General features: G+C 39.4%; 1 protein-coding gene across 6 annotated transcripts in view; it reads left to right on the top strand.

The window, feature by feature from the left end:
* Positions 1-24,673, top strand: part of LOC121434621 (voltage-dependent calcium channel subunit alpha-2/delta-1) — a 380,872-nt gene that overhangs the window by 338,523 nt on the left and 17,676 nt on the right. For 3 of the 6 annotated variants that reach the window (XM_041633534.1, XM_041633536.1, XM_041633537.1), the window contains 15 exons: positions 1,382-1,458; positions 2,672-2,692; positions 3,347-3,407; positions 12,872-12,969; positions 15,426-15,513; positions 16,600-16,662; positions 17,314-17,417; positions 18,267-18,353; positions 19,353-19,420; positions 20,029-20,067; positions 21,303-21,374; positions 22,109-22,261; positions 22,366-22,418; positions 23,121-23,176; positions 23,808-23,937. In XM_041633534.1, coding sequence (XP_041489468.1) covers positions 1,382-1,458; positions 2,672-2,692; positions 3,347-3,407; positions 12,872-12,969; positions 15,426-15,513; positions 16,600-16,662; positions 17,314-17,417; positions 18,267-18,353; positions 19,353-19,420; positions 20,029-20,067; positions 21,303-21,374; positions 22,109-22,261; positions 22,366-22,418; positions 23,121-23,176; positions 23,808-23,937 — 1,170 coding nt within the window. The remainder of the gene's footprint in view (positions 1-1,381; positions 1,459-2,671; positions 2,693-3,346; positions 3,408-12,871; positions 12,970-15,425; positions 15,514-16,599; positions 16,663-17,313; positions 17,418-18,266; positions 18,354-19,352; positions 19,421-20,028; positions 20,068-21,302; positions 21,375-22,108; positions 22,262-22,365; positions 22,419-23,120; positions 23,177-23,807; positions 23,938-24,673) is intronic. The other 3 variants (XM_041633535.1, XM_041633538.1, XM_041633539.1) reach the window with 1 other exon arrangement.

Below are 24,673 nucleotides of genomic sequence, written 5' to 3' on the forward strand. Positions count from 1 at the left end.
AAATGAGGGTGACAAGCACTCACTAGCTTTGCCATCTTTATTGCCAAATTAAATTTTAGAAAGTAAACCCTCACACTTGAGCATTCGTACTGGGGAATTTTAACATTTATATTCATAATAAATGAAATTTTTATTTTGTTTTGTTATATCTTGTCTATCAATAATGTGCAATGGGATTATAGTTTGTGTTTCTATCCCAATATCTGGGGATATGGGGTAGAAGGAGGTTAAGATGATTTAAAGGGTCTATGGGTGCTTAATAACATTCAAATTCCTGGAAAGGAACACATTTTCTGGTGTTTTACTGATATTTGGGGTAACCAAGAATTACTCTTTGTGTAGGGTTTCATAGACCACCTTCGAAACATACCCATTTCTTGCACCCAGGACTCACTGGCTTCCCTTTACATTCAAGGCATAGCAAAGATCATTGGCAAAGGTGGATAAGCAATCATTTCTACGTCTAACATGTGTGTCTTAGCTGAAAGAAGAAAAGAAGGTTACTTCTGACCACTACCTAAGCTGAATGAAAAGCTCTAATATGTTCATCAGGTGGTCTGTGAATTAGAAAACTCTAAAAATGTAAGGTTGCCTCTCTGGTAGCTTCTTGTGAGCCATCATTCAAACAAGGTGGGTGGCAGGCTTACTTAACACTCTTGGTGACAAAAACATTCTGAAGTTGGCCTAAGATGACAGAGGAACTGCCCTTTGGTTGGGACATCTGCCGTGAGACTACGCGAGCCTCAAGACTTTGAAAAACTACTTCCTCTTTACCAGCACTGTCCTCATTGCCACATGTCACAGTAAATGGGTACAAATGAATCAGATTATGTCTCTAATGGGCCGGAGTTGTCCACATGCAGACACTAGGGGTCTCGCCGTAGGACCACAGCTTTCAGAAAGCAGGATTTGTTTCTGATATCCTTGTGTGTTGTACAGTGGTAGCAATGGTTATTCTTTCAGTTTTAATCCTTGATTCAGTTTGGTGTAAAGCATTGAACGTTATGTATAATAAAGAGGGTGTGTCCAATTGGTATGATATCTACTTTGTTTAAATTTAAACCCGATTTTCCTTCTTTTATTTTCAATCTGGAGTATATTCTTTCTCATCTATTTTATGACTATGTTAGGCAGCTCGTCCTGTCCTTGCCTCTTAATTCCCTGCCCTGTAGAGAATCTGGTAACACTGTTTAGGAAGGGGGAGATGAAGGATTCTATTTGCCGAACGCATTTTCTTGTCAAAGAAACATGTCCTCTGCTTTGGCATGAGGAAGATCTTCGAACTTTCCCATGAACTTAATGTCTTTTTTGTTTTTGTTTTTTTATTTTAAGTTACATTTCATTTTTGTTTGTGTTTATGCTTCTCTTGTTTCTATTGCAGTTTGGCCTTGGTGTTGCCATCCTACAGTTTTTACTATATCAAAGCCAAGCTAGCAGAGACAATAACTCAGGCCAGATGTAAGTACCATGGGGCAACTGCAGGATCCACTCGCTGTCTCCTAATGTCAGATGCGTGTGCCTAGATTTGGGGATGCCCAAAGCTTAGACATCTTAGTGGGTAGTATTATCCGGTCTCCAGCAATGATTCTAACCCATCCCAAACATGCAAGGAACAAGAAATATTCTACGTGGATAGAATATGAGCAGGTACTCCAGTCTCACTGGCAGTCCCCCCATCCCCCGCCCCTGCCTTGCTATGTGCCGAGAATCATTGCGGTGCCATGTCCTCTGTGCCTGTCGTTTTAAGGGTCTGTGAGCTGGTGTGCACCGTCTCACACGCTAATGCCAACATGGTCTCCGCTAGTGGCACTGTGCTGGCAAAAGCTTTTCCTTTGCTTATCTCTCCTTTTCTTTCTTTCTTTTTTCTTTTCTTTTCTTTTTTTTTTTTTTTTTGCCTTTGGCCAGAATAATGTTGTGCTTGGCAGTTAGCTTGCTTTTTATAATCCAAATTAATGTCTCAGTAACTCAGATAAATTCACTTTTAAGCATCCTTTGGAATGTGGAGTAAATAGCATCAGTAACCATTTCAAGTCTTTTTTAAGTTTTATTTTGTTCTTGATGGCTAGACTTAGTTAATCAAAATGACCATCATATCCTTGGTTCACCACTCCATAGTTACTAGCAATCTAAAGTTTTTTTTCTGTTAGGCTTCACGAAAAAAAAACATACATATATCTTATACGAGTTTCCATCTTTTCCATGCCTGTCCCTTTGCTCTTTGCAGTGGTAGGCACTTCTGTGTTGTGGTAGATTAAAGGATACATTTGTACTGTCACTCAATAGGTATGATGGTCTTTTAACAGCCAGCAGTTCTGCATGAGCTAGCTTTTTATGTGATAGAGGAGGGGATAGCTAGTGAGTCCTTGCTCATTCGTAAGTGCTTCTGTCCGGAGCTGGCATCATCGGGACTGCGTCTGCATCAACCACTCGGCAAAAACAGACCCTTGAAATAGCCACAGGACGGAGAAGGGGGAAGAGTAAAGTTGACAGAACAGAGCTTCCAGCCTTCCAAATTATGTGTTTTTTCCAAACTACAACTGTACATAAATGGACCTTTGATCTGTGCACAATATTTTTATTCACAGTCATTGAATAAAATATTGCTTTTGACCCCTTTACTTTACCCTCTTTTTTTTTGTTTCCCTGCTTTCTCTTTCTGATGGATTTACAGCAAAAAAGGGGAAAATGAAGGGCAAGTATTTTCTTGTTGCTCAATTTCTTTATGTTTACTACACAACATTTTTACTACTGTTTTCATTCCTGCTGGATCTTATCCTCTGTGCTTCCCATTCGCTAGAATTTTCTCCATGACTACCCGAAAGTTGGCAGCAGGACAGGGCGGGTGTACCTGTGTGTGCTCATGTAACCTCTCACACTTAAGTTGGTTTTAATTTCTTTAGACGTAATATCGTGTTTCCTTTTACATCTTTCCACCTGCCAATTCATACCTAATATAAGATTCTTATTACCTCACCAAATGCATGAATGAGTTCATTCAAAGCATTTTATCCTGTTATTAAACTACTTCACTGTTGTTTTAAAAGAGACATTTGTTATAAAACCTACTTACTGTCTTAAGATATTTAAGTATATTAGAAGAAGAGTATAGACAGCATTTCCTAGGTGAATACTGCCATAACTGTCTAGTGAAGCTCACCCATGTTATAATCTTACTACACTGGGAAACACTGAGAATCTTCACAATTGATTTGTTTCAAGTTTAAGATATAAATAGTCTCTTGAAACTTTTCTTACTATGTACTTCATACAATGCCTCATGTTGTCTCATACCCTGAAAGCATGTGTTCTGTATTGTTTATCTAATCTTATATCATTAAATTTTCAGATTCAGAAACCCTGAAGCCAGACAATTTTGAAGAATCTGGCTACACCTTCATAGCACCAAGGTTGGTTTTGTTGTTCTGATTTCCTTTTATTGTTGGCTAAGTCCTTCCCAAACGGCCTTAATTGGGGTCAAGATTACTCAGAGTTCATTCTGTGTTATGTTGTGGAGCCAAGGGGACAATGACTTTTAAGCTTCCAATATCCTTTTATTCATTCAGATAACAGCTACTAGGGGAGCAATCGCTATAGACGGAGTACTGTGCGAATTCAGATGAATAATGGCAGATTGGAGCGAGGGGCTTTGGTCTTCTGGAATAAACAGTACATCCAGTAAAGGAGGATTGTCTCCTGGAGGTTGTATAGCATATACATATAAGAACAAAGGTACTCCACATATACATGTAATTATTGTGGGAGCATACACACACACACACATACATATATGCCCACACACTTAAATATGGAATGCTTTTAGCTCACTGCTGTATTTATATATACTCAACACAGAATTCTGGATGGTAGATTTTCATTGAAGAGTATTTTTATTATATTTATACACTCAGCAGTATGCATGTAACATGCCACCTAGTTGGGCTGTAAGTTTTTGTCCTTTGCCTTTTCAAGGTTGACAATGTCACCCATTGATTTTGGATCCAGGGACATTACCTCCCCAGACTGTGTGTACGTCATTGTTGCTGGTCCTGATTGCTTGCACTGGTTTAACCACAGCACCCTTGTCTTCTGAGTTCACCTGTGTGAGGCAATGGTGCTGCCTGTCTTCCTGTGGACCAGCCACCCCAGCCTGTCCTTGAGGATGCAGTAGGGGACCCTTTTCTTGCAACACAGCAGGCAGGAAAACCACCAGCTTTATGGGGTTCATATAATGTGTAACCAATGCCAACTGGACTTGTTTGTTCTCCAAAAAGTTGTGGCAATATTGACTACTCATTAAAGAACAGGTGGTCTCTGCAGGAGCATCCCCTTTTCCAGAAGCTTTCTTCTCAGTGGGAATCTCCAGTCTCCATTAAAGCTGCCATTTTGTCTCTGGCCCATGCTTGTGGGAAACCATAAGCAGCTGAGAAGGTGATGGTCAAGGGCCTTGGTGAAATTCAGGGGATTAAACCGCTTATAGAGGATAGGCCTTTGGGATTTTGACAAAGTAGGTCAGGTCTCTTTGGCACTGGATGTCCAATGCCTTTTCTTGAACAAAGAATACACCACCATTTTGTCCTCTTTACTTCCTCTTGGTTTGTTTCATTTTCATGTACTGTCCAGCTGGAAGGGAGAAAAATGCATTGCCTCCACGTGTGTGTGTGTGTGTGTGTGTGTGTGTGTGTGTGTGTGTGTGTGACAGTGACAGAGAGAGATAGTAACATAATCTTATATAATTTGTGGGTCATGTATGCATGTGTTTGCATGTGAGTGTGTAAGTATATGCACCCATGAAGCTGAAAATCTTTTTTCACTATTGCCTTCCACCTTGTTCCCTAGAAACAGGATCTCTCATTGATTCTGAAACTTTCAAATTCAGCTAGAATGACTAACTAAGAAGCTCCTAAATCTGCCTGTCACCTCTTTCCAACTCTGAGATCCCAAGTATGCTTAGTGATGTCCAACCTTATCCCATATGTTTATATGAACATCTTAGCAGGCAATTTGATTTCTCTCATGTAATCACTATCCACGCACATATTTTCATCCCTACTTGAAGCTTTTCAAGTCTTTAGTTTTACTCCTTTTTCTTATTTTGGGGCTCTGACTTTAGTAGATAGTATACAGTATCAAAATCCTACTAGCGTAGCCTAAATTGTCTAAGAAAAATAGAGACAGAAGTTTCTGTTATTTTAAGATGCACTTTATCCAGGAAAATTTTGAAGAACTAAAAAAAGGGTTCCTGTAGTTGTTCAGAGTTATCCTTTATTTTTGCACGTGAAAATCACTCAATTCTGCCTCTATTTGAGAAGTGGTAGTATTTGCAACATCTTGGAAAACCACAGTTGGCAAAGCTGATTCTTGACTTCGAGAGAGTCCTTCATTGTGCTGAGCATGGAGTCGATCATGTCCTCGGTACTCCTTGTATCTCTCCCTTGATGAGCCAGTGTCCCAATTTTCTTAGCCCTCGCTGGTAGCAGATGCAGGATTCTCCCATGAGCTTCATTTATTCCCACACAGAGAAGTTGTTGAGAACTGTGCCTACCTGGGCTCTCTCCTTCACGAGCTATTTCCCACCTACGAGTTGGGATGATGTCTCCCAAATCTAATATGACAGACAGTTCTAACTGCTAGGACCAAGAGATGCAAGTGGCCTGCTGACGTGGCGGCAGAGACTCAAACAGATTCCTTCCAGGCTTTGTCCAGGATTTCCACATCGAAATTCATGTGTCCTGACAGCCTAGCAGGGATGCTTCTCCAATGTGCTTTCAATTCAGTGTTGTGTAAACATTTGTCCCACTTGTTGGAAAGCTCTTCTGGTGTTGTTTTCATGAAGAAAATACTACTCTTCCAATGCACAATCTTGAGACATGGCTGCTGTCCTGATCTGCTCCCATTTGCTGATGTCTTACACTACTTGATCCCTGAGTCTTGCCAGGTCTATCTTAGGACCTCTGTATAATTCTGTCACTCTTGCTCTTTTTCCCTAGTGCAGGCCAAGACCTTTTGGTGCTTATAGCGGGATCTGAGTGGATCTCACATGTCCCCCCTTTGCTCCTGCTTTCCAATCCTGTTTCTGTTCGGTGACTAGAGAGAGTTTTTAAACGTTGAAGTCATCTTTTTCAATTGCTGCTTCCTAACCTGTTACGGGATAATCTGGGTCGTTTCCTGCAGCTTTCAAGTGCTCTGTCACCAGGGTGCAGAGTTCTGTTGTGTTTCCCTTTAAGAGAAACTGGGAGACTGCAAACTGGCTGCCTGTTCACTGAAGTAGAGAGAGTCTCATTTTCTCATGAACCGTTTCTGGTGGCTATAATGTCTATTCTAGTTTGATTTCTGTTGCTGTCATAAAGCAGTCTGCCCAAGAGCAATTTAGGAGAGGAATGGGTTTATTTACATTTCATTCCAAGTTAAAGTCTTCTATGGAGAGAAGAATGGTCAGGAATTCAGGCTGGAACTTGACAGAGAAACCACACAAGGACACTGCTTGATGACCAGCTCACAAGGGCTTGCATTTCTCCCTCTTTTATATAGCACACGGCCCCTTTCCTGGGGTGGGATGAACCTTCCTGCAGCAGTTAAAAGTCAACACAGAAATCCACAGACAAACCCACAGGTCACACTGGTCTATGCAATCCCTCAACTGAGATTTCCTTCTTAAGTGACTCTAGTCTGTGTCAAATTGAAAGTTAGTGCTCGTAGGACACAGTCTAAGGGCTACTACAGCAGTAGATTTAACTAGTTCTAGCACAGACATCGTGGACTTCGGAGTCTGAGTCACTTGCTGTTTTGCTCTATTTTGAAAGGTTTCCTCGTGCCTAGTCTTTCTTCTACTTTCGTTATGTATGCACAAACCCCACTAAATCCTAACCCTCGGCATCAGCTTGGGAGATGCCAGCCATCCCACTAGTATGTATCCTGCTGATGATGTCATGCAATTCTTCACTTCCCTTACCAAAGATTTAGTCACTTTTCACGTACTCAGTTTACTTCACAGAACCACTCTGTGACCATTTCAGTTACTCTTTGACATTCAGTATTGAATCTCTTGTCCTGGTCACTGGAGATCTGAGTAAATATTTAGTAACTAGAGAATCAAAGAATATATATCACTTTAAAATCTGTATGATTATCTTTAATAATTGTGCTCATATGTGTGTGTGAATATGCATACATGCAGAGACTGGAATCATCCTTAGAGAATGTTGCTCCTTGAAAGTCATCCACCTTGTCTTTCTAAGGCAGAGACTCACATTGGTTTGGAACTTAGCCAACTAAGCCAGGCTTGTAGGCCAGTAAGCCCCAGGGTCCACCATCTCTTCTCTGTGTTGTTCATTACTCTGAATTAGCTCTGGAAGGCTAATTCAGATCTTGACACCTGCATTATTTATTATCCTAATTTGTTTTCTGTTGTTTTCATAAAACACCTTGCCCAAAAGCAACGTAGAGCAAGAAGGGAGTTATATTCCACAGCATAGTCCATCAATGAAAGAAGTCAGAACAAGAGCTCAAGAAGAACTCCAAAGGCAGGAACTGAAACAGATGGTTGCACCTTCATTGGCAGCCTTTCCTTGAATCTGCATCACATGTTGTCAAGGCTCAGGTTTTTTCCATGATCCTCCAAATTTACAGTAAACTTCAAATGAGGATCTACCTTCACCAATGACTTCTCCTGGTCTTTGTTCTGGGAGACTCTAACTCTGATTCATAGTGCCAAGCATCAACTCCTCTCCATGACCCCTTTGTGCCTGCTAAACCATTACTGTGTGGGAAACTCATTTCAATTGCCACATTTGTTTACCAACTTGAGATGTAGCCTTGCCCCTGCTGGACTACAGCTTCTGTATACTGCCCCTAAGGACATAATTATTGGGAAAATTTGCTTCAGGGATGCTAGTCTCTTAATAACAACAGATAATTCTCTAGTCTTAGCATCAACTGTCCCAATAAACCAAAGGTTTCTATTCCAGGGACTTTTGTTCTAAGACATTTTCATTTATGTAAATGGGTGTTTTATCTGCATGTAGTCATATGCACACTGTACATGCCTGGGTCTAAATAGCAAGAAGAGGGTGCTGGATCCCCTGGAACTAGAGTTACAGATGGTTTTAATCTGTTATGTCGGTGCTGGTAGTTGAATCCCCATCCTCTGTAAGAACAGTAACTGTTCTGTCTTAGTTACTTCTATTGTTATGACACATGAGCAACAAAGTCAACTATTATGAAAGAAAACATTTAATTGAGGATTTTTTAAAACCATTTCAGGGGTTTAGTCCAATATCAACATGGCAGGGAGCAGGGTGACATGCATGGCCTAGAGCAGTAACTGAGAGCTACATTTTTATCTATACACAGTTTGAGAATTTCCCTTGAGATAGATAAAGATGGCATAGACATCCTAGATCTATTGTCAAAACCTCTGAGCCTACTCCCAGTGACATACTTCCCCCAACGAAGCCACACCTACTTCAACAAGGACACACCTCCTAATCCTTCTCAAACAGTGCCATTCTCTAGTAACTAGAATTTCAAATATATAAGCCTATTGGAGTCATTCTTATTTAAACCACCACAATAGCTCAAGTAGTGAGTGATCTCTCTGGGCCCCTTCCATAAATTTCTTGTGTGTGTGTCTATGTGTATGTGTGTGTGTGTTGTTTGATTGTTTTAGAACTGTTCTCTCTGTGTAGCCCTGGAGTTATCCTGAAATTCACTATGTTAACTGAGCAGGCCTGGAACTCACCTCTGATCACACCCACTCATCCCTCTTCATCCCTCACCCTCCCCACCCTACATACGCTCCCACCCCTGCTACATGCTGGGGTTAAAGTCCTGTGCCACCTCATGACTTGTTATGCCTTGCTCGGTTGTTATCCCTGGGAGACCTCTTCTTTTCTGAATGAGAACAGAAGAGGAGTGGATCTATGGGAGGGGAGGAGTAGGGAGGGGGACTGGGAGTAGCAGAAGAAGGGGAAAACTGCAGTCAGGATGTAATGCAGGAGAAAAGAATAAATGTAAATAAAAAAGCCCGGCACCACCATGCTTGCTCTAATTTTTTCATAATATTTTTATTGATTATTTGTGAATTTCACATCTTGAATACCAGCACATTCATTTCCATGTCCTCCTAAATCCATTTTTCCACCCTTGATATCCTCCTCCCCCCCAAAAAAAGAAAGAGGAGGAGGAGGAGGAGAAAAAGACAAGTATAATTTGTGTTGCTCATATACTCACTGAAACATGGTCAAAACAACTCCCCATGGCCAGCCTCTTAAAGAAGACTGAGTTCTCCATCCCCACCCCCACCAGAAGCCATAAGATCTTAATCTTTAGACTCAGGTCCTGGCAAGCCACACACTCATGGCGTGTTCGTTTCTGGCACAGTATGCTGTGTGGTTTTCAGTTGTCACCCGTATGCTCTTATTATCTGACAACTGACTCCACCAACAAAGACTTCATTCAGCGTTCCTCGGGAATGTATTGTTTAAATTATCTCCACCACTGTTGCTAGACTCAGTCAGTGTTCACACTATCACACAATATCTTTTGTTGTTATCATACAGCAAAAGAGTACATAACAACTTAATAAGTGAGCTATGCCTAGGGAGGGCAGGGTCTAATTGATTGGTCTGAACAATAGAACCTTTCTGTTTGCTGATACAAGTCAAAATTGCTCTCAATTTAGAGTTCGGTGACAGTAAGAGGTGACAGGCAGGGTGTTCACCTAGAGAAAGGGTGAATTAAGGAGAAACCAGAGTTCTCTGGCATTCCTGGCCAATAGCCACAACAGAACAAAAGACATTTCCAACTACTGGCCAAAGAGAAGAATGAGAACTCTTTGCTTTTAGAGCCTCGGCTCCAGAATCTCTCTGGTCCTTTGCTGTCCAATGTCAGAAAGGACACAAATTGTCTGAAGACACACTGTCTCGGGGTTAGCCCTTCGCCAGTCAGATGCCCCTGGGGAACTCCTGTGGCTTCTCTGAATGTCAGTTTTCTACCCTTTACCATTTTAAATGCCTTTGTTTAAAGCATTCTTCAATTAGAAGGATAAAATCAAGGCAGACATGTTTTTAAATAATAAAATGGTAGTCCAGATATGGTTTGAATAATAATTCGGAGGTTTTTTTAATCTATTCCTTCTAAAATCTTGCTTTAAGCTTCTAGCTTGTGAGATAATAATTCAAATTTAATATAGATGTTTTAGACTTCAGGGCTACTCTTACTTCTGAAACAGCAAAGCCTTTTGGGCAAGTCAGATTTAGCTTTCTTGACAACCCAATACATTTACGTTATGAAAACTTTCTAAACTTTGCCTCTAAACTGAGTTTTTCATAGCAAGATTATTGTATCTAAAATATTAAGCATAATTTTAAAAATGTGTTAAGTTGGTCTCAACCAAAATTATTATAGATTGCCGTGCACCGCGCCCCCATGTCTGCGCTCAGTTCGTGAGCTTTGGGAAAGGGGGCTGGAGGTTGAGAATACAGACGCAGAGACAGACTGACACATGCAGACCTCTTAACACTGATACCAAAAGCCCCAAGAATGCTCCCTTTATTGTGTTCAGGGGCAGATTATATAGAGATAGCCACGCCCCAGCCAAACCCACCAGAAACCACTCTCCTGCCATCAGGAACTCCTGAAGGTCTCGTGCTCAGAGCAGCTGTAGGTACTCAGATCAGGGGAAAACAAGTTGTTTACAAGAAATTCAGGATCTGGGGTCTCACTGCTACCAACAATAGATTTTTTATTTTTCAACTAAAATTTGTTATAAACCAAACTTTTTAATTTTGGTTTTGAAGCTCTGACTCTGTCCAGCTCCGTTGTTATGGGCTCTGCATTTAGGTGTTTGCTTTTCTTCTTGAGACACTTAACACTTCTCCCTTATCTTGAATGCTAGCTGTTTCTATTAGCTGGATGAGCTTTCTTGATTGAATAGTGAGCTTCATGTAGTTTCGTTGTCTTTATGTGTCCTATATTTCTAAATCAGGACTGTAAGATTTGCAGAACGTGTTAGTTCCACAGTCCTGTTCGTAGTATCTGCAGAGTCCAGCTGTATTCTTAGTGGGAAATAAATGCTGTTGGCCCCTTTGGCTCTTTGCAGAAACAATGCAAGCTGATGGTCTGTAGAGAAGCAACGGTTGCTATTGTAAGGTTCTTACAGGAGGGCAAGAGACAGTTTCTCTAGAAGGCTTTCTTGAACCTCCAGCCCCCAAATCATGGACACAGAGACTTAATATTAGTTTTGAATGTATGGCCTTAGTTAGGCTTTTCCCACCAGCTCTTAGCACTGATTTCAGGCTGTTTCTCTTCATCTACGTTTTGGTAGTTACCTTTCTTTCATTCTTGCCTGCTTTCTCTGCGTCTAGCTGGCTGATGGCTGTCTGGCTGAGTGGCCCGTGGCATCTCCCTCTCTTTCTCCCTTGTTCTCTCTTTTCAATGGAGATTACTCCTCTGCCTAGCTATTGGTCAGTTATGTTTTTATTAGACCAATCAGGTTTCTCGAGACAGACAGAGTAAAACAAATGCAGCACTTCTTTACGTAGTTGAACAAATGCAGCCTAAACAAATGTAACACGCCTTTACATAGTGAAAGTAGCGTCCCGCAACCTAAGCAAATGTCATACATCTTTACATAAAGTAATATTCCACAACAAATTCGCTTTAAATTATCCATGACTGAAGCAATAAACTAACTTTACTACCTTTCTCAGTGCTCATCTTGAAAAGGGGAGATAGAGTCTTCCACGATGAAAAATCAGTTCTACCACATTCTAGAGTAACCCAGCTCATCCAAGGAAAGCACTGTGCAGGCCATCTTCTCTTTTGCTTTAAAAACAATGCTATTTCATGGGAGAGATGACAGATAAACCACACCCATTCATGGTAAGACACTCAGCAGACAATTTTCAGTAATGGGTCGAATGAGCCCTTTACCCGAAACCTCTGTGGCACAGTATATAAGCTAGGAAGCAAAGGTCAGATTTGGAGGAACTTATATCACTTCTGTGAGTGTGGCAACATCCTGGTACAGATTTGCGTTATCTTGTGAGTTCTATAATGATACGAATGATTTGGGTTTGATTAATGATCATGCCTAAATTATTTGATTATGCCTAAAAATTATCACACTTTTCTAAGTAATCAATTCGTGATATTATAAATTTATCCAAAGTACAAGGTAAACATTGGCTTTTAATAGAATATACAAATTTATTGACATTTTAAATTCACTTACTTCAAATCTAAAAATTGCTAATAAGTTTTGGTTATTGAAAAATAAAATGTACATGATTGGAAAAGACTATTACAATAATTCTATTTTACACAGTGTGGTAGTGGTGTAGGCCTGTAATCCCAAGATGTGGGAAGACAGAAGTGAGGATTACTCAAAATTGGAGGCCAGGCCGGGTGGTAGTGGCGCATGCCTTTAATCCCAGCACTCGGGAGGCAGAGGCAGGCGGATCTCTGGGAGTTCAAGGCCAGCCTGGTCTACAAGAGCTAGTTCCGGGACAGGCACCAAAGCTACAGAGAAACCCTGTCTCGAAAATCCAAAAAAAAAAAAAAAAAAATTAGAGGCCAGCCTCCACTACATAGCAAATTTCAGGGCCACATAGTAAGACCCCATCTCAAGAACACCAAAAATTAAACAAACAAGCCAAGATCCCTTTTTTCCTAACTGTCTATTTTGGAGGACATATTTTCTTAATGTCTCACCACTCACTAACAGGGACTTATTTCATTTTAGAGATAAGAAAATGGGGGTAAGAAGCTCAATTGCTTATAAAGCTATCCGACCAATAGATATTGTTTCTGCAAGCTGTAAATTGTAAAGTTTTGATTTTAATATCTTAAATATTCAAATCTTGTTTTTCAGAGAGTACTGCAATGACCTTAAACTTTCCGATAATAATACTGAATTTCTTTTAAATTTCAATGAATTTATTGATAGAAAAACTCCAAATAACCCTTCCTGTAAGTATATATGATTTGTAATATGTGCCTCAGTGATTGTGTCCGAAATAGTCAGTTTGGTTTATGTGATCAAATCTCAGGATAATCATGACAGCTTATCGGTGGACTGTTTTATTTACTACATTCATTTTAGTGGTGACAGCAATTTATTCCTTAACTTTTTATATGAAAGCAATATCATTTCATTATTAAGTGAAATCAAGTTTTCAGAGCAAGGTAGTCAGTACTGGAAAGCAGTTAAGTAGTATGCTCACCCTAGTTCCTCTTATATTCTGAAAGTTTGTTGTGAGTCATCTTGTGAAGATTTTCGTTACAGTGCACTTGCTATGTAGAGAAAATCAGGGTATGCTCTCTGAATACGTTATGTCTTCAAATGTGTGTTTTCATATGGATAGAGTACATCGAACAATCACAAAGTCGTTTTCTTTCCTTATGACTTAGTTTGATCATAAGCCACTTTGTCTAAAACTAGACTTCTGTGGTTGCATACCTCCGAAGACAAATCTGGTGGAAAGAGACGGAGACTTTGTAATATTTAATTTTAGCTATCATAGTTGTCTCTTTGGTAAATCTACATCATTAACCCTTGAGAATTTTGCTCAGATGCATAGTTTCTAAGCTTTAAACATCTAATAATCCAAAGGTCTTCACCATAAAAAATGACTTAGAAGGCTTCTACCTGGAACAATTCGAGTGAGGGAAAGCAAAGCTACATCAAAATTTACCCCAAGAAATAGAATTTTAAAAACGGAACAAATGGCTGAAGCATCCACTCCCTCTTTTTATTTCTCTTCTTTTTCCTTTTAAAAAGTAATTATTTCCGCATTTCTATTATTAAAGCACTTCTCTCAGTTATCCAAAGTCAGAAAGCATCCTTCTCAAAGCTGCCTCTCCAACCTGAATCGTTATTTTGGAAAACTGAGTTGTCCAGCTTTCCCCTGCTTACATAAACAGCTATCAGTGAAGATTATACATATCTTACTTGAATCAGATGAGATTTTTGTCAGGAATGTGAGAAGAAAGTGCCTGTAGATTTTTTTCAAAGTTTCATGCCCTGAGAGCAGACAGGCCACAAGAGGCAAAGGGAATAAGCTATGCTCTTTGATCTTGGGCCTCATTTTCTCTTCTTTCTATTACCTTTGAACCTGGGCAGGCATGCTCCTCGGTTATTACAGAAATGACAGCTGACAGCCTGTGCTCTTGAACTGATATTGCTACATTAAAAAAAATTCCAGTTTTGGAATAGTGCTAGTATAGGATAATTCTAACCCTTTCCCCTACACCAAAACAAACACAAAAATGGACATTTATAGGACTTTCAAGAAGTCAAATTCATGGTCTAATACTATGTTTCACTGTGGAATATGGAACAGTTGATGTACCCTTTCCTTATTTAAAAAAAGGTGAAGTAGCATGACATTTCTTGAATTTTCATCTACCATTTATTTTTATTTAAGCTTTTTCTTGAGAGTTACATACAAGAGTGTTGTATTCAAATCCTTTCCTCCCTTGCCTTACCTCCTTCCAATGCCTCCCACTGCTACTCCCTCTCAAGTTCATGACCTCTTCTTCTTCAATCACTACTGTCATATATGTATGAATGCAGATATATGTTAAGTATATATTCATATATATAAGTATGCATATATGCATATCTGTGTATATAAATACTTAAGATATATTCAATATGTGAATCTTTATACATATGTACATATAATATATATGCAATACAAGTCACACATACAACCTCTTGTGTCCAGTTAGTGTGTTGCTCCTATGTATATATGTTTAGGACTGACCACTAGGAACAGGAGATTCTATCAGGGGCATGTCCCTGGAGAAGTCCCTATAGAAGCGGCCTATAGTTCTTCATCAGTGAGGCCTCATAAAGCTTCCCCTATGCATGTTGGCATAGCAACTATCCCTGTCTTTGCACAGTCCCCGGTTGGGCCACATTGTTGTTTAGTTTCCATACATGTCGTTTCCTTGTCGTGCCTAGAAGCAGATGTCTTTCGATAAAGCACTTTCTCTCATTAGCAACTGGCTTTCTTTTTTTTTATTATTATTATTTTTTTTAATTTATTTATTTATTAAGGATTTCTGCCTCGTCCCCACAACCGCTTCCCATTTCCCTCCCCCTCCCCCGATCAAGTCCCCCCCCCCCCCCATCTGCTCGAAGAGCAATCAGGGTTCCCTGACCTGTGGGAAGCCCAAGGACTGCCCACCTCTATCCAGGTCTCGTAAGGTGAGCATTCAAACTGGCTTTCAAAATACTAATTCATTCATGGCCCCAGTGTGGCGGGTAAGATTAATGGTGCAGAAAATGCACAACTTATATGGACTATTCCTGCATAGCTACTCAACTGGTTTGGAAAGTAGTAAATATATTTGTTTCATTGTTATTTGACTTGAAAAACTATGTGAGTTTAATCAAAGATACCATTTTTCTGTGTTAGGTAATGCAGATTTGATTAATAGAATCTTGCTGGATGCTGGTTTTACAAATGAACTTGTCCAAAATTACTGGAGTAAGCAGAAAAATATGTAAGTATAGAAATATATCTATATATATACACATATATACATATACATATTGTATTTCAGTTACACACATCTCTGGGAAATTCTTAGATAATACACCTCATAAATTCAGTTAGTTATATAGCTTTAGAAGTGATTTCTCAGGAAATCATTTTACAATGATTCATCATTGTGTTTTCAGTTGTGAGTGGCATTCAGTGGTAATATTGGCCATTTGTGAGCATTACATGTTAATATGACTCAAACACATTAAATGGGCGTGGTTGTTTATGTGTGTTTGTGTAACTAGTGTTTCTAGTGAATGCTTAGTTGACTCGCCCCTGACACACGCTGCTCTCTTCCTCAGTAATTAAGACATTGCAGCGTGGATCTCTCATCTCTGTTCGTTTCCAGTCCATCACCGCGCTTCCCTCATCTTCGTAATCAAGATCCTAAAATATCATTTTCCAGCAATTACATCAGCCAAGACTTGTGCCTTTAGTGATTTCCTTCCCGGTTCCCAGTTTCAAGTCTGTTTCCCTACACGGGTTTGCTGCTGTAGTCCTGTTTCTAAAGCGCTTTAGTGTAAAGATAAAGATGGAGCAAAAAGGCAGGCATGCTGGTCCATGCCGAGAATTTCAGCACTTAGAAACTGAGGCCCAGCCAGCACAGGTGTAAGCTCAGCCTTGGCATAGACCAAATTCTGTCTCAGAGAGCTGGGGAGGGGCAGCTCTTAAGCATGAATTTCCAGACCACTCATAGGCGGTCCCTTTAAGGAAACTCATCCTGGAGAATCGACTTCCTGTCCCTGTATCTTACAACACTCTCACAAACACCAGGCTCCTTCCTAGCTTCCCCTTTTCTCTATACACGGATGTCCTCTGTATTCCCTGCCCGTCAGTCGTCAAAGGACAACTCCATCCTTCTTTCCACTATGGTGACTCTTAAGTATACTAACCCTGAGCGTTTAATGTCACAGATCATTATCCTGCCATTCCGTGTGTGTTGATAGGTGTAACGTGCTCTCCTTGATTTCCCTTTGTACTGTGAGCACCCAGCTTGGTGTCTTAGCACGTTCTTTCACGTGCCTCCTTTTATCTTCTATTTTAGCAAAGGAGTGAAAGCCCGCTTCGTGGTGACTGATGGTGGGATTACAAGAGTTTATCCCAAAGAGTAAGTTCAAATAACCTCTGTAAAAACGAGTTCATCGCCACAGCCCGTGCCAAGGGTCTGCTGGTTGCCATGTAAGGAAGCTATTCTCTGGGAAAACTGATCATCGTTAGTAGATTAAATTGCACTATTGTTTAAATTGTTTATGTTAATAAAATATTCCATTTCCCTGGACAATATTATTATAGGGTGTTGCAATGGCAGTTGCTAGTCATATTTGTATATATTCACTACAAAATTTAGGAGAGGTTGAAAGCGATGTTCCTTTATGTAGATACAGTCCAAATGGGCTTTATGACCATACTGGGACCGAGAACAGAATTAGCTTAGCACAATCCTTACTTACATTGGTTTTTCATGCCTCGTGTCCCTTTTTATCTTAAGAACAGTTCCTGCAGTGGGCTGAATAGATACCAGGCTTATTAATACTAATTAACGGACTTAACTTTAATTTCTCAACTGAGAGTCAGCTTTTCCTCATTCTGATTATGCTGATATATTGCTTAGTAATGAGTATCAGTTATGCTATCCGTACTTGACTTTCTTAGGCATACCTGAATAGCAGATATGTCTTTAGAAATATATTTCCAAGAAGGGAACTCAGATTATCATGTGCTTAAGGAATATAAATGAGGAGAGCCATTTCCTCCCTAGGGCTGGAGAGAACTGGCAGGAAAACCCAGAGACGTATGAGGACAGCTTCTACAAGCGAAGCCTGGATAATGATAACTATGTCTTCACCGCGCCGTACTTCAACAGTGAGTAGGCTTTGGAATCCGGATTTTTCAGTTCCTTTTCTATCTTAAAGCAAATATTTTTTTTGGTCCCTCTCCCTTCAAATCAATATATTTTGTTAACCTGCCCAGAATAGTCATTATTTAACCTATAATATATACAAGCGATTGGGGAAATAGAAAAGAAGCATGCATTTGGATGAAGAAATAGAATGCATACACATGAAGAAGCCATCCAGCAGTGCAGGGCTGGAATCTGTGCAGGCATGCACAGTAAGTAAGAACATATGGAGCTAATCCCATGTATTTCAGCTACTACATTCAGACATGGCTAATGACATAGGTTGGTGTATAGAGATGAATTGTATCTTATCTGTGGTAATGGTATAATTTGCTATCTATAATAAGTAGTAATCCATCTTTTAATATAATTTATATGATTCTTTGCTGCCCTGCCACAAAACCCTCTTGAGTTCATCCCTTCAGTCTCTGTGTACATAGCTACTTTATTCCTCTCATTTCAAAAATGAGGATTTCAGAGTTGTATACACAGACATACATCTTGCATAAGGCAAAGCCTGCTTTTGACTCTGAGATCATTCTTTCCATTTCCCTCCAAAAGCTTCGCCAACATTTTAAAATATTCCATGGCTGTGATTGGACCGTGCATCCATTATATTATGGAAGCAGATGAAATCAAGTTGGATAATTCATGACAATAAATGAATAAATAAAAATCAGCTTTGGATTCTTCAAACTTCTTTGGTATTTGCAGAAAGAAAAAGAATACCAAAACCATTTTATTTGTAGAAAGATCATTCAAAGGCTCAGAACTGTGATTCATCTAGATTAGTCTGTTTGCTTTTCTTTTAGAAAGTGGACCCGGCGCATATGAATCTGGCATTATGGTAAGCAAAGCTGTCGAACTGTATATCCAAGGAAAACTTCTTAAGCCTGCAGGTAAGCATGCATTGTGTGTACAGGTGACCAAAGTTAAATAAGATATTACATTTCATCATAAATGGGAAACACTTATTTGGGAGATCAAAATTTTAAATCTGGGATAGATCTTGCAATGCTACTCTGTCAGTATCTCCTGTTTTCAAACGCACAAAAGACTGGTGCCAAGGTCGTACATAATTGTAATCATTTAAACATGGAATTACGTTTACATACCTGTATACTAGACTACTATGTAGCTGCTGAAAACAGGGCTGGGTCTGTCTAAAACTGTTCATCTATTTGGAAAAACATTAAGTCAACCAGGCAATCCAAGTAGACTATTGCAAATGAGAACTAGAAGTGGGCTGGAGTCAGTGCATACAATAAAATAAGATCCAGTGGAATTTGTCGTTAGATGGCCCAATATTGCTTGCAGTTATAGTCAGAGAGACTAGATGGAAAGGGGAAGGGGAGCAGCAGTTTCTGCTCCTGGGAACTGTGTTACCCTATCTACAGTTCTACTCCTAGCCTTCACTCCATTATTGACTCCCTCCTTCGCCGTTCGCTCAATTGCTAATTTACTTCCTACTTATCGCTTAGTCTCTCAGCTACTCACTGTTGCCCACCGTTCCCAATAGCTCATGTGCTCCTCTGACAACAAATGTTTCTTATGAATCTAATGCTTGAACTGGCAGGGTTAGAGACACCTTTTATATATACTGCACTAATGATCATATATTTTAAATATCAACACTCACCTTTTTAGGTTGGACTATTAATAAGAGCCAATTGAGGCTATTTTTTTTTTAAAAAATTGCTTGAAATGTAAAATATACTTTATGGAATAGTTTAAGACTATAAAAACTATATCTTAATGATTCCAGAAACTTTACTTCTATAAAAATTCTTATTGACTATCAAGTTTATTAGTTAGTTTATAAATTGTCTAAGTTGTTACATTGCAAAGATGGTATTAAAACAATCATGACTTCAAATTAATTTATATTATTTTTTCAGTTGTGGGGATTAAAATTGATGTAAATTCCTGGATAGAAAATTTTACCAAAACTTCAATCAGGGACCCGGTAAGATTTTTTTTAATTATTCAACTATGATTAATAGTTTTAAAGTTCACCTACTGAAAATGATCCTTATATAGTGGCAAAGTAAACTTCCAGGGTCGCTCCCTTCAATAGAAAGAGAAATTCCCATTTTCAAAGCCTGTGTTTTCCTAGGCCATACAATGAAAACTGTCTCAGGCTGACAAATGGAAATGCTCATACAGATTCATATTGATTGATATTTTCTGGCTTTAAAGATAAAACTAGGGGGCTGGAGAGATGGCTCAGTGGTTAAGAGCATTGCCTGCTCTTCCAAAGGTCATGAGTTCAATTCCCGGCAACCACATGGTGGCTCACAACCATCTGTAATGAGGTCTGGTGCCCTCTTCTGGCCTGCAGGCATGCACACAGACCGAATATTGTATACATAATAAATAAATATTTTTTTTAAAAAAACAGATAAAACTAGTATCTTTTTCCTTATAAGCTCTAATTGTTTGCTCTCATTTAGATTAGATAAAAGAATTCCAGGCTCTCTTATTATAAGGAGGTAGTTATTAAATTAAACTGATTTAAAACTGTGACAAGGTGATTTTAATTCTTTTTTTTCCCTTTTTCTTTTTTTATTCTAGTGTGCTGGTCCTGTTTGCGACTGCAAAAGAAACAGTGATGTAAGCAGATTCTCGAAAATCAATTTGACTGGACTGTGTCTGTTTCTCTTACTTACCAAATAGTAAATCATGTCCATGATTGAAAAGATCCAGGAATTTTTTTCATCTACTGCTAACAAATTCTATAGATGACTGATTCATGCAGGCATTTTAAATGCTTCTTCAGGAAATATTTAACCTTAAGGGAAGGGGCAGGGGAAGAGTCATGTCCTCATGGACCATGTCTTGTTCAGTACTGGTGAAGGTGGGGTCTTTGGACTGCCTGCAACTTCATTTTTCAAGAAGTTTCTAAGCAGAGCACTGTTTTCAAATGGAGTCTGCCCTCAAAGAATGAAAGCCACCCTAGTCCAGGTCCTGACGGTGCTCTAAGCAGCATGCTGGGAAAACTGGTCCAGGAGCTGGGGGAGGATGACACTGGTGACAGCCTGTCTCTTTGTGTCTGTCTGAGACCGCCACCGGAAGAGCAGGCTTCCATCTTTCTGATGACTCCTACTTCTGGGAACCCATAAGCCACACCTTTTATTACTTTAGAGTTTATTTACTTTATTTACTTTCCCATCGGCCCTGGTAAATAGTCGCTTTAGAGCAAACTGTTTTCAAATTGGGAACATTGCTTATTGTGTTTCCCACTTGGAAGACAATTCTTTAATCATGATTTTGTTTAACATAAGCTATTAAATTTTCACACATTTAAACCAGGTAGAAAGTTCTCTTCTATGAGCATGTTCTCTTTTGCCTTCTTGTGTAAACCTCCCGTTATCCAACTAAATATTTTTAATAAGGTAATGTAAAATAGTTTTTCATATTTACTCCTTGACTTTTCCCGAGTCTATGAAATATAGTAAATAAAAAATATAAATGGCTTCTTGCTAGTATTATGTTTAAAATAGTAAAATTTTATGTGTTACTACATATGCTGTTGTGTCTAGCATCTCAGACACTTAGAGAACCTTGCAGTTCTAAAAAGACTTGGCCGAGTCTCTTTTCAGATTTGTTCAGACAGTTGTCACTGGGAGGTAGATAGCTGGTGATAGATTATTAAACCTAGAGGCTTGATATGTACACCAGTGTGCCCTACACGTATGAGGTTAGTGTCTCCGGAATACATTTCATCTGGAGAAGATGGAGTCATCTAAATTTCTCTTACACCTCTTGCTCGACTTCTCTGTATCCTCTGCAACAATGGGGGAGCAGCGTGCTAGCCTTCCTGAACACCTGTTGATTTCTGCTCCTAGGTGATGGACTGCGTGATTCTGGATGATGGCGGGTTTCTTCTGATGGCCAACCATGATGAGTACACTAATCAGGTATGAGCCTAGAGTAAGACAGAAGTCCAGTTTCTAAAGTGTTTTCTATGATTAATCCGAGAACCCCTTTAGGATTTTAGAAACCGATGAATTGTTTAATTTTTGTCCCAAAATAGATCTTTCAAAGATTACTATAATGTAGACCAGTGCACTCTAAATAGTAAACCTAGCTCTCCTTTTGTAATTGATTTTCTTTTAGGTAATAGTAGTCCCCATTAATGCAGGCAGTAAGGATTTTAAAAACGTTATGAACGTGCCTTTAGTCTTTAAACAGTCAGAAAATTGCTACAATCAGTTGGTAATGTCCAACTCCAGTCAAGCTAGTTAAAGTGTCTGTCATCTCAATTGCCTTCTCTTGTGTGGTCAGAGAACCAAAATTTGCCCTTTGTTGGTTTCCGGTATGCGGTTAAACATTATTAACTCTGGTCTCTCTTGGAATCTTAACCCAAAAGCCATTCTTCTTATCAGGGACACCTAATAGTGACCTTATTATGCTTAGAAGTGGCTTGGATGTTCATTCCTCCTACAAATATAAGGTCACAGAGAACCCCTGAATAATAAGAATTCCTAATTTCATTTTGGTTCTTCCACATTGCCAGAGTCAGGTTCTCATTTATTCAAATTTACAAACTGGTTTTCTAGTTCAGTTCCTTAGAAAGAATTTTTTTTCTCTATATTAAATCTGATGTTGATCCTTTGAATTTGAAATGACCAAATATCTCTTTGTTTTCCAGATTGGACGTTTCTTTGGAGAGATTGACCCAAGCTTGATGAGACACCTGATTAACATATCAGTTTATGCATTCAATAAATCATATGACTATCAGTCCGTGTGTGATCCAGGTGCTGCACCAAAGCAAGGGGCAGGACATCGTTCAGCATACGTGGTCAGTAAAACCTGTGCTTGAGCTAGCTAGTTCCTCTCATGGGGACAGTCATGCCAGTGCAGACCAATGTAATGAATTCTTGATATTTATTTTCTATTTTATAGCCTTCAATTGCAGACATATTGCAGATTGGCTGGTGGGCCACGGCTGCTGCTTGGTAAGTCAAGTGTTGGGTTTTATTATAAATGAAAGAGAAATGTCATTAAAATACAGATTTGTGACAAGGCAGCTGTATTATAGGTATTATTCTTTCCTATGAACAGGTTAGAAATATTAGTAGTTATTTTTCAGTGATCATAGGAAAGATACTTTTCAATTTTCTATATGAAAATAATGATAGATTCAAAACATTCTCCCTCTTCAGAGTTTTTTAAGCAATATTTGTTCTTGGTGATCTCTTATATGTATATAATGCACTTGATTCCCCCCTCTTTTATCTCCCTCCCACTTATCCGGTCCTCCCCTACACACCCCTTAAGTATCTTATCATCTTTTTGTTTTGTGGTCCACAGAGCTCACAAAGGCCAGCAGAATGGTTATGAGCACGGCACTATCGAGTAGAGCCCGATGGGTTCACCAGGGGGCATACAATCCATAAGATAGTTAAGGGATTTGAGAATAACGACACCCCTTCCCCCATAATCCATCAGTAACCAATAGCTTAGTATGGAAGGGTGGGACCCGAAGCTCTCTCCCTTAGCCAGGCTAGCTCCTTGTGGTCCAGTCTTGTGCAGGCCCTCAGGAGGGTCCTTCACTCAGTAGTCTTGTAGCAGGCCTTCACTCACACGCTAGTTTTCATGTAAAACCTTGGAAAGGACAACTTCTAGATGTTTCTCAGTTATCCATTTTAAAACTCCAGGTCTATTCTCCAGCAGTTGCTCTTGAGTTTGACGTTTCCACGGCTCCTTGAGGCAGGTATGTCAATGCGCTGATGTGCTCACCAACACAGAAGTCCATTTTTCCTTTGTACTGTGACATCAGTCCAGTAAATTCATAGAGAGAAGTCGCATGTGTGTATGTGTGCATATGTATATGTGTGTATACACGTGTGTGTGCATGTGTGTATGTATGTGTGTTTGTGTGTGTGTATGTGTATGTATGTATGTGGATACTTGTGTATATCTGTGCATGTGTGTGTATGTGTATAGGTACATGTATGTGTGCGTGTGTGTAGACACATTTGTATATGTGTATGTATGCATGTGTGCATATATGTGTATCTGTGTGTGTACACATGTATGTATGTGTGTGTACATGCATGTGTGTGAGCAAAAGAAAGAGATCATCAAACTGATACTTTTGATATATCAAAACTTACTTTCCAATGTTTTATAAACTGTTATAGTCCGCATTGGTTTGCATTTGTAGCTTAGGTATTAATTTATTATTTAGAAACTTACCAAGCACCTTTTAATGACTGTCAGGCCATTACTCAACAGTAAACCAACCGATCAGACACTTGTCATTAATTGTTAACTGTCTCTGCGAGTAGTGATTGTAAGAAATGCTGCTTCTCCGGTGGTGATGATCTCTCTGCCTCCCACAGTTGAGATGGAGGAGGATGACTTCACCGCCTCCCTGTCAAAGCAGAGCTGCATCACGGAACAAACTCAGTACTTCTTTGATAACGATAGTAAATCATTCGGCGGTGTCCTGGACTGCGGAAACTGCTCCAGGTACTCTGCTCCTTTGTGTGGTGCAGTCCTTGTTTACCAAGGGCAGCATTCAGACCTGTCGTAGTCACGGAGAATAACAGAAATTCTCAGTGATCTTTGAGATGAATAGTTGTTTTAAGCTGAAAATGTCCGAAATACTTGGTTTTGTTATCGGTCTCATAAAGTCTTGATAACTTATAATTGTTTTAGCTACAATTGCATGATAAAGATAACTGCTTCTGATTTTAGGCAGAATGGAGAAAATCGAATGCACTTTCATAAGCAAAGTCAATATTAAACTTTGTAACAAAGTTTAGTTATGGTAATTTCAATCAAATACCAGTCCATCTCATCTATAATAAATAAGAAGGGTTGTAAAATGTTGGGGTGTTCTTTGTCTACTTCTACCCTTCTCTGACATGAAAAATCATATAACAACTTTGATGTGCAATTGAAGGCTCTGAGAAAAATATCTCCTAAGATCGTTGTGAATCTTACCATTCAAAAAACATCTTTTAAATACAGAGAAAATACACTTCACTGTAGACAGAAGTTTCTATCCTGGCTAGCCCTGCTGCCATTCAGTTCCAAAGAAACATACATAGGCTTATATTGATTATAAACTGTTTGGCCTATTATCTTAGTCTTATTAATTCGCTCTTACAACTTAATTAGCCCCTAATTCTTATCTGTGTTTAGCCACGTGGCTTGGTATCATTGCTCAGTTTAGCATTCTCATCTTGCTTCCTCTGCATCT

This window comes from Microtus oregoni, unplaced genomic scaffold (genome assembly GCF_018167655.1).
Source record: "Microtus oregoni isolate MIOR12 unplaced genomic scaffold, Mior012 000044F_ref0000062, whole genome shotgun sequence".
Taxonomy (NCBI): Eukaryota; Metazoa; Chordata; class Mammalia; order Rodentia; family Cricetidae; genus Microtus; species Microtus oregoni.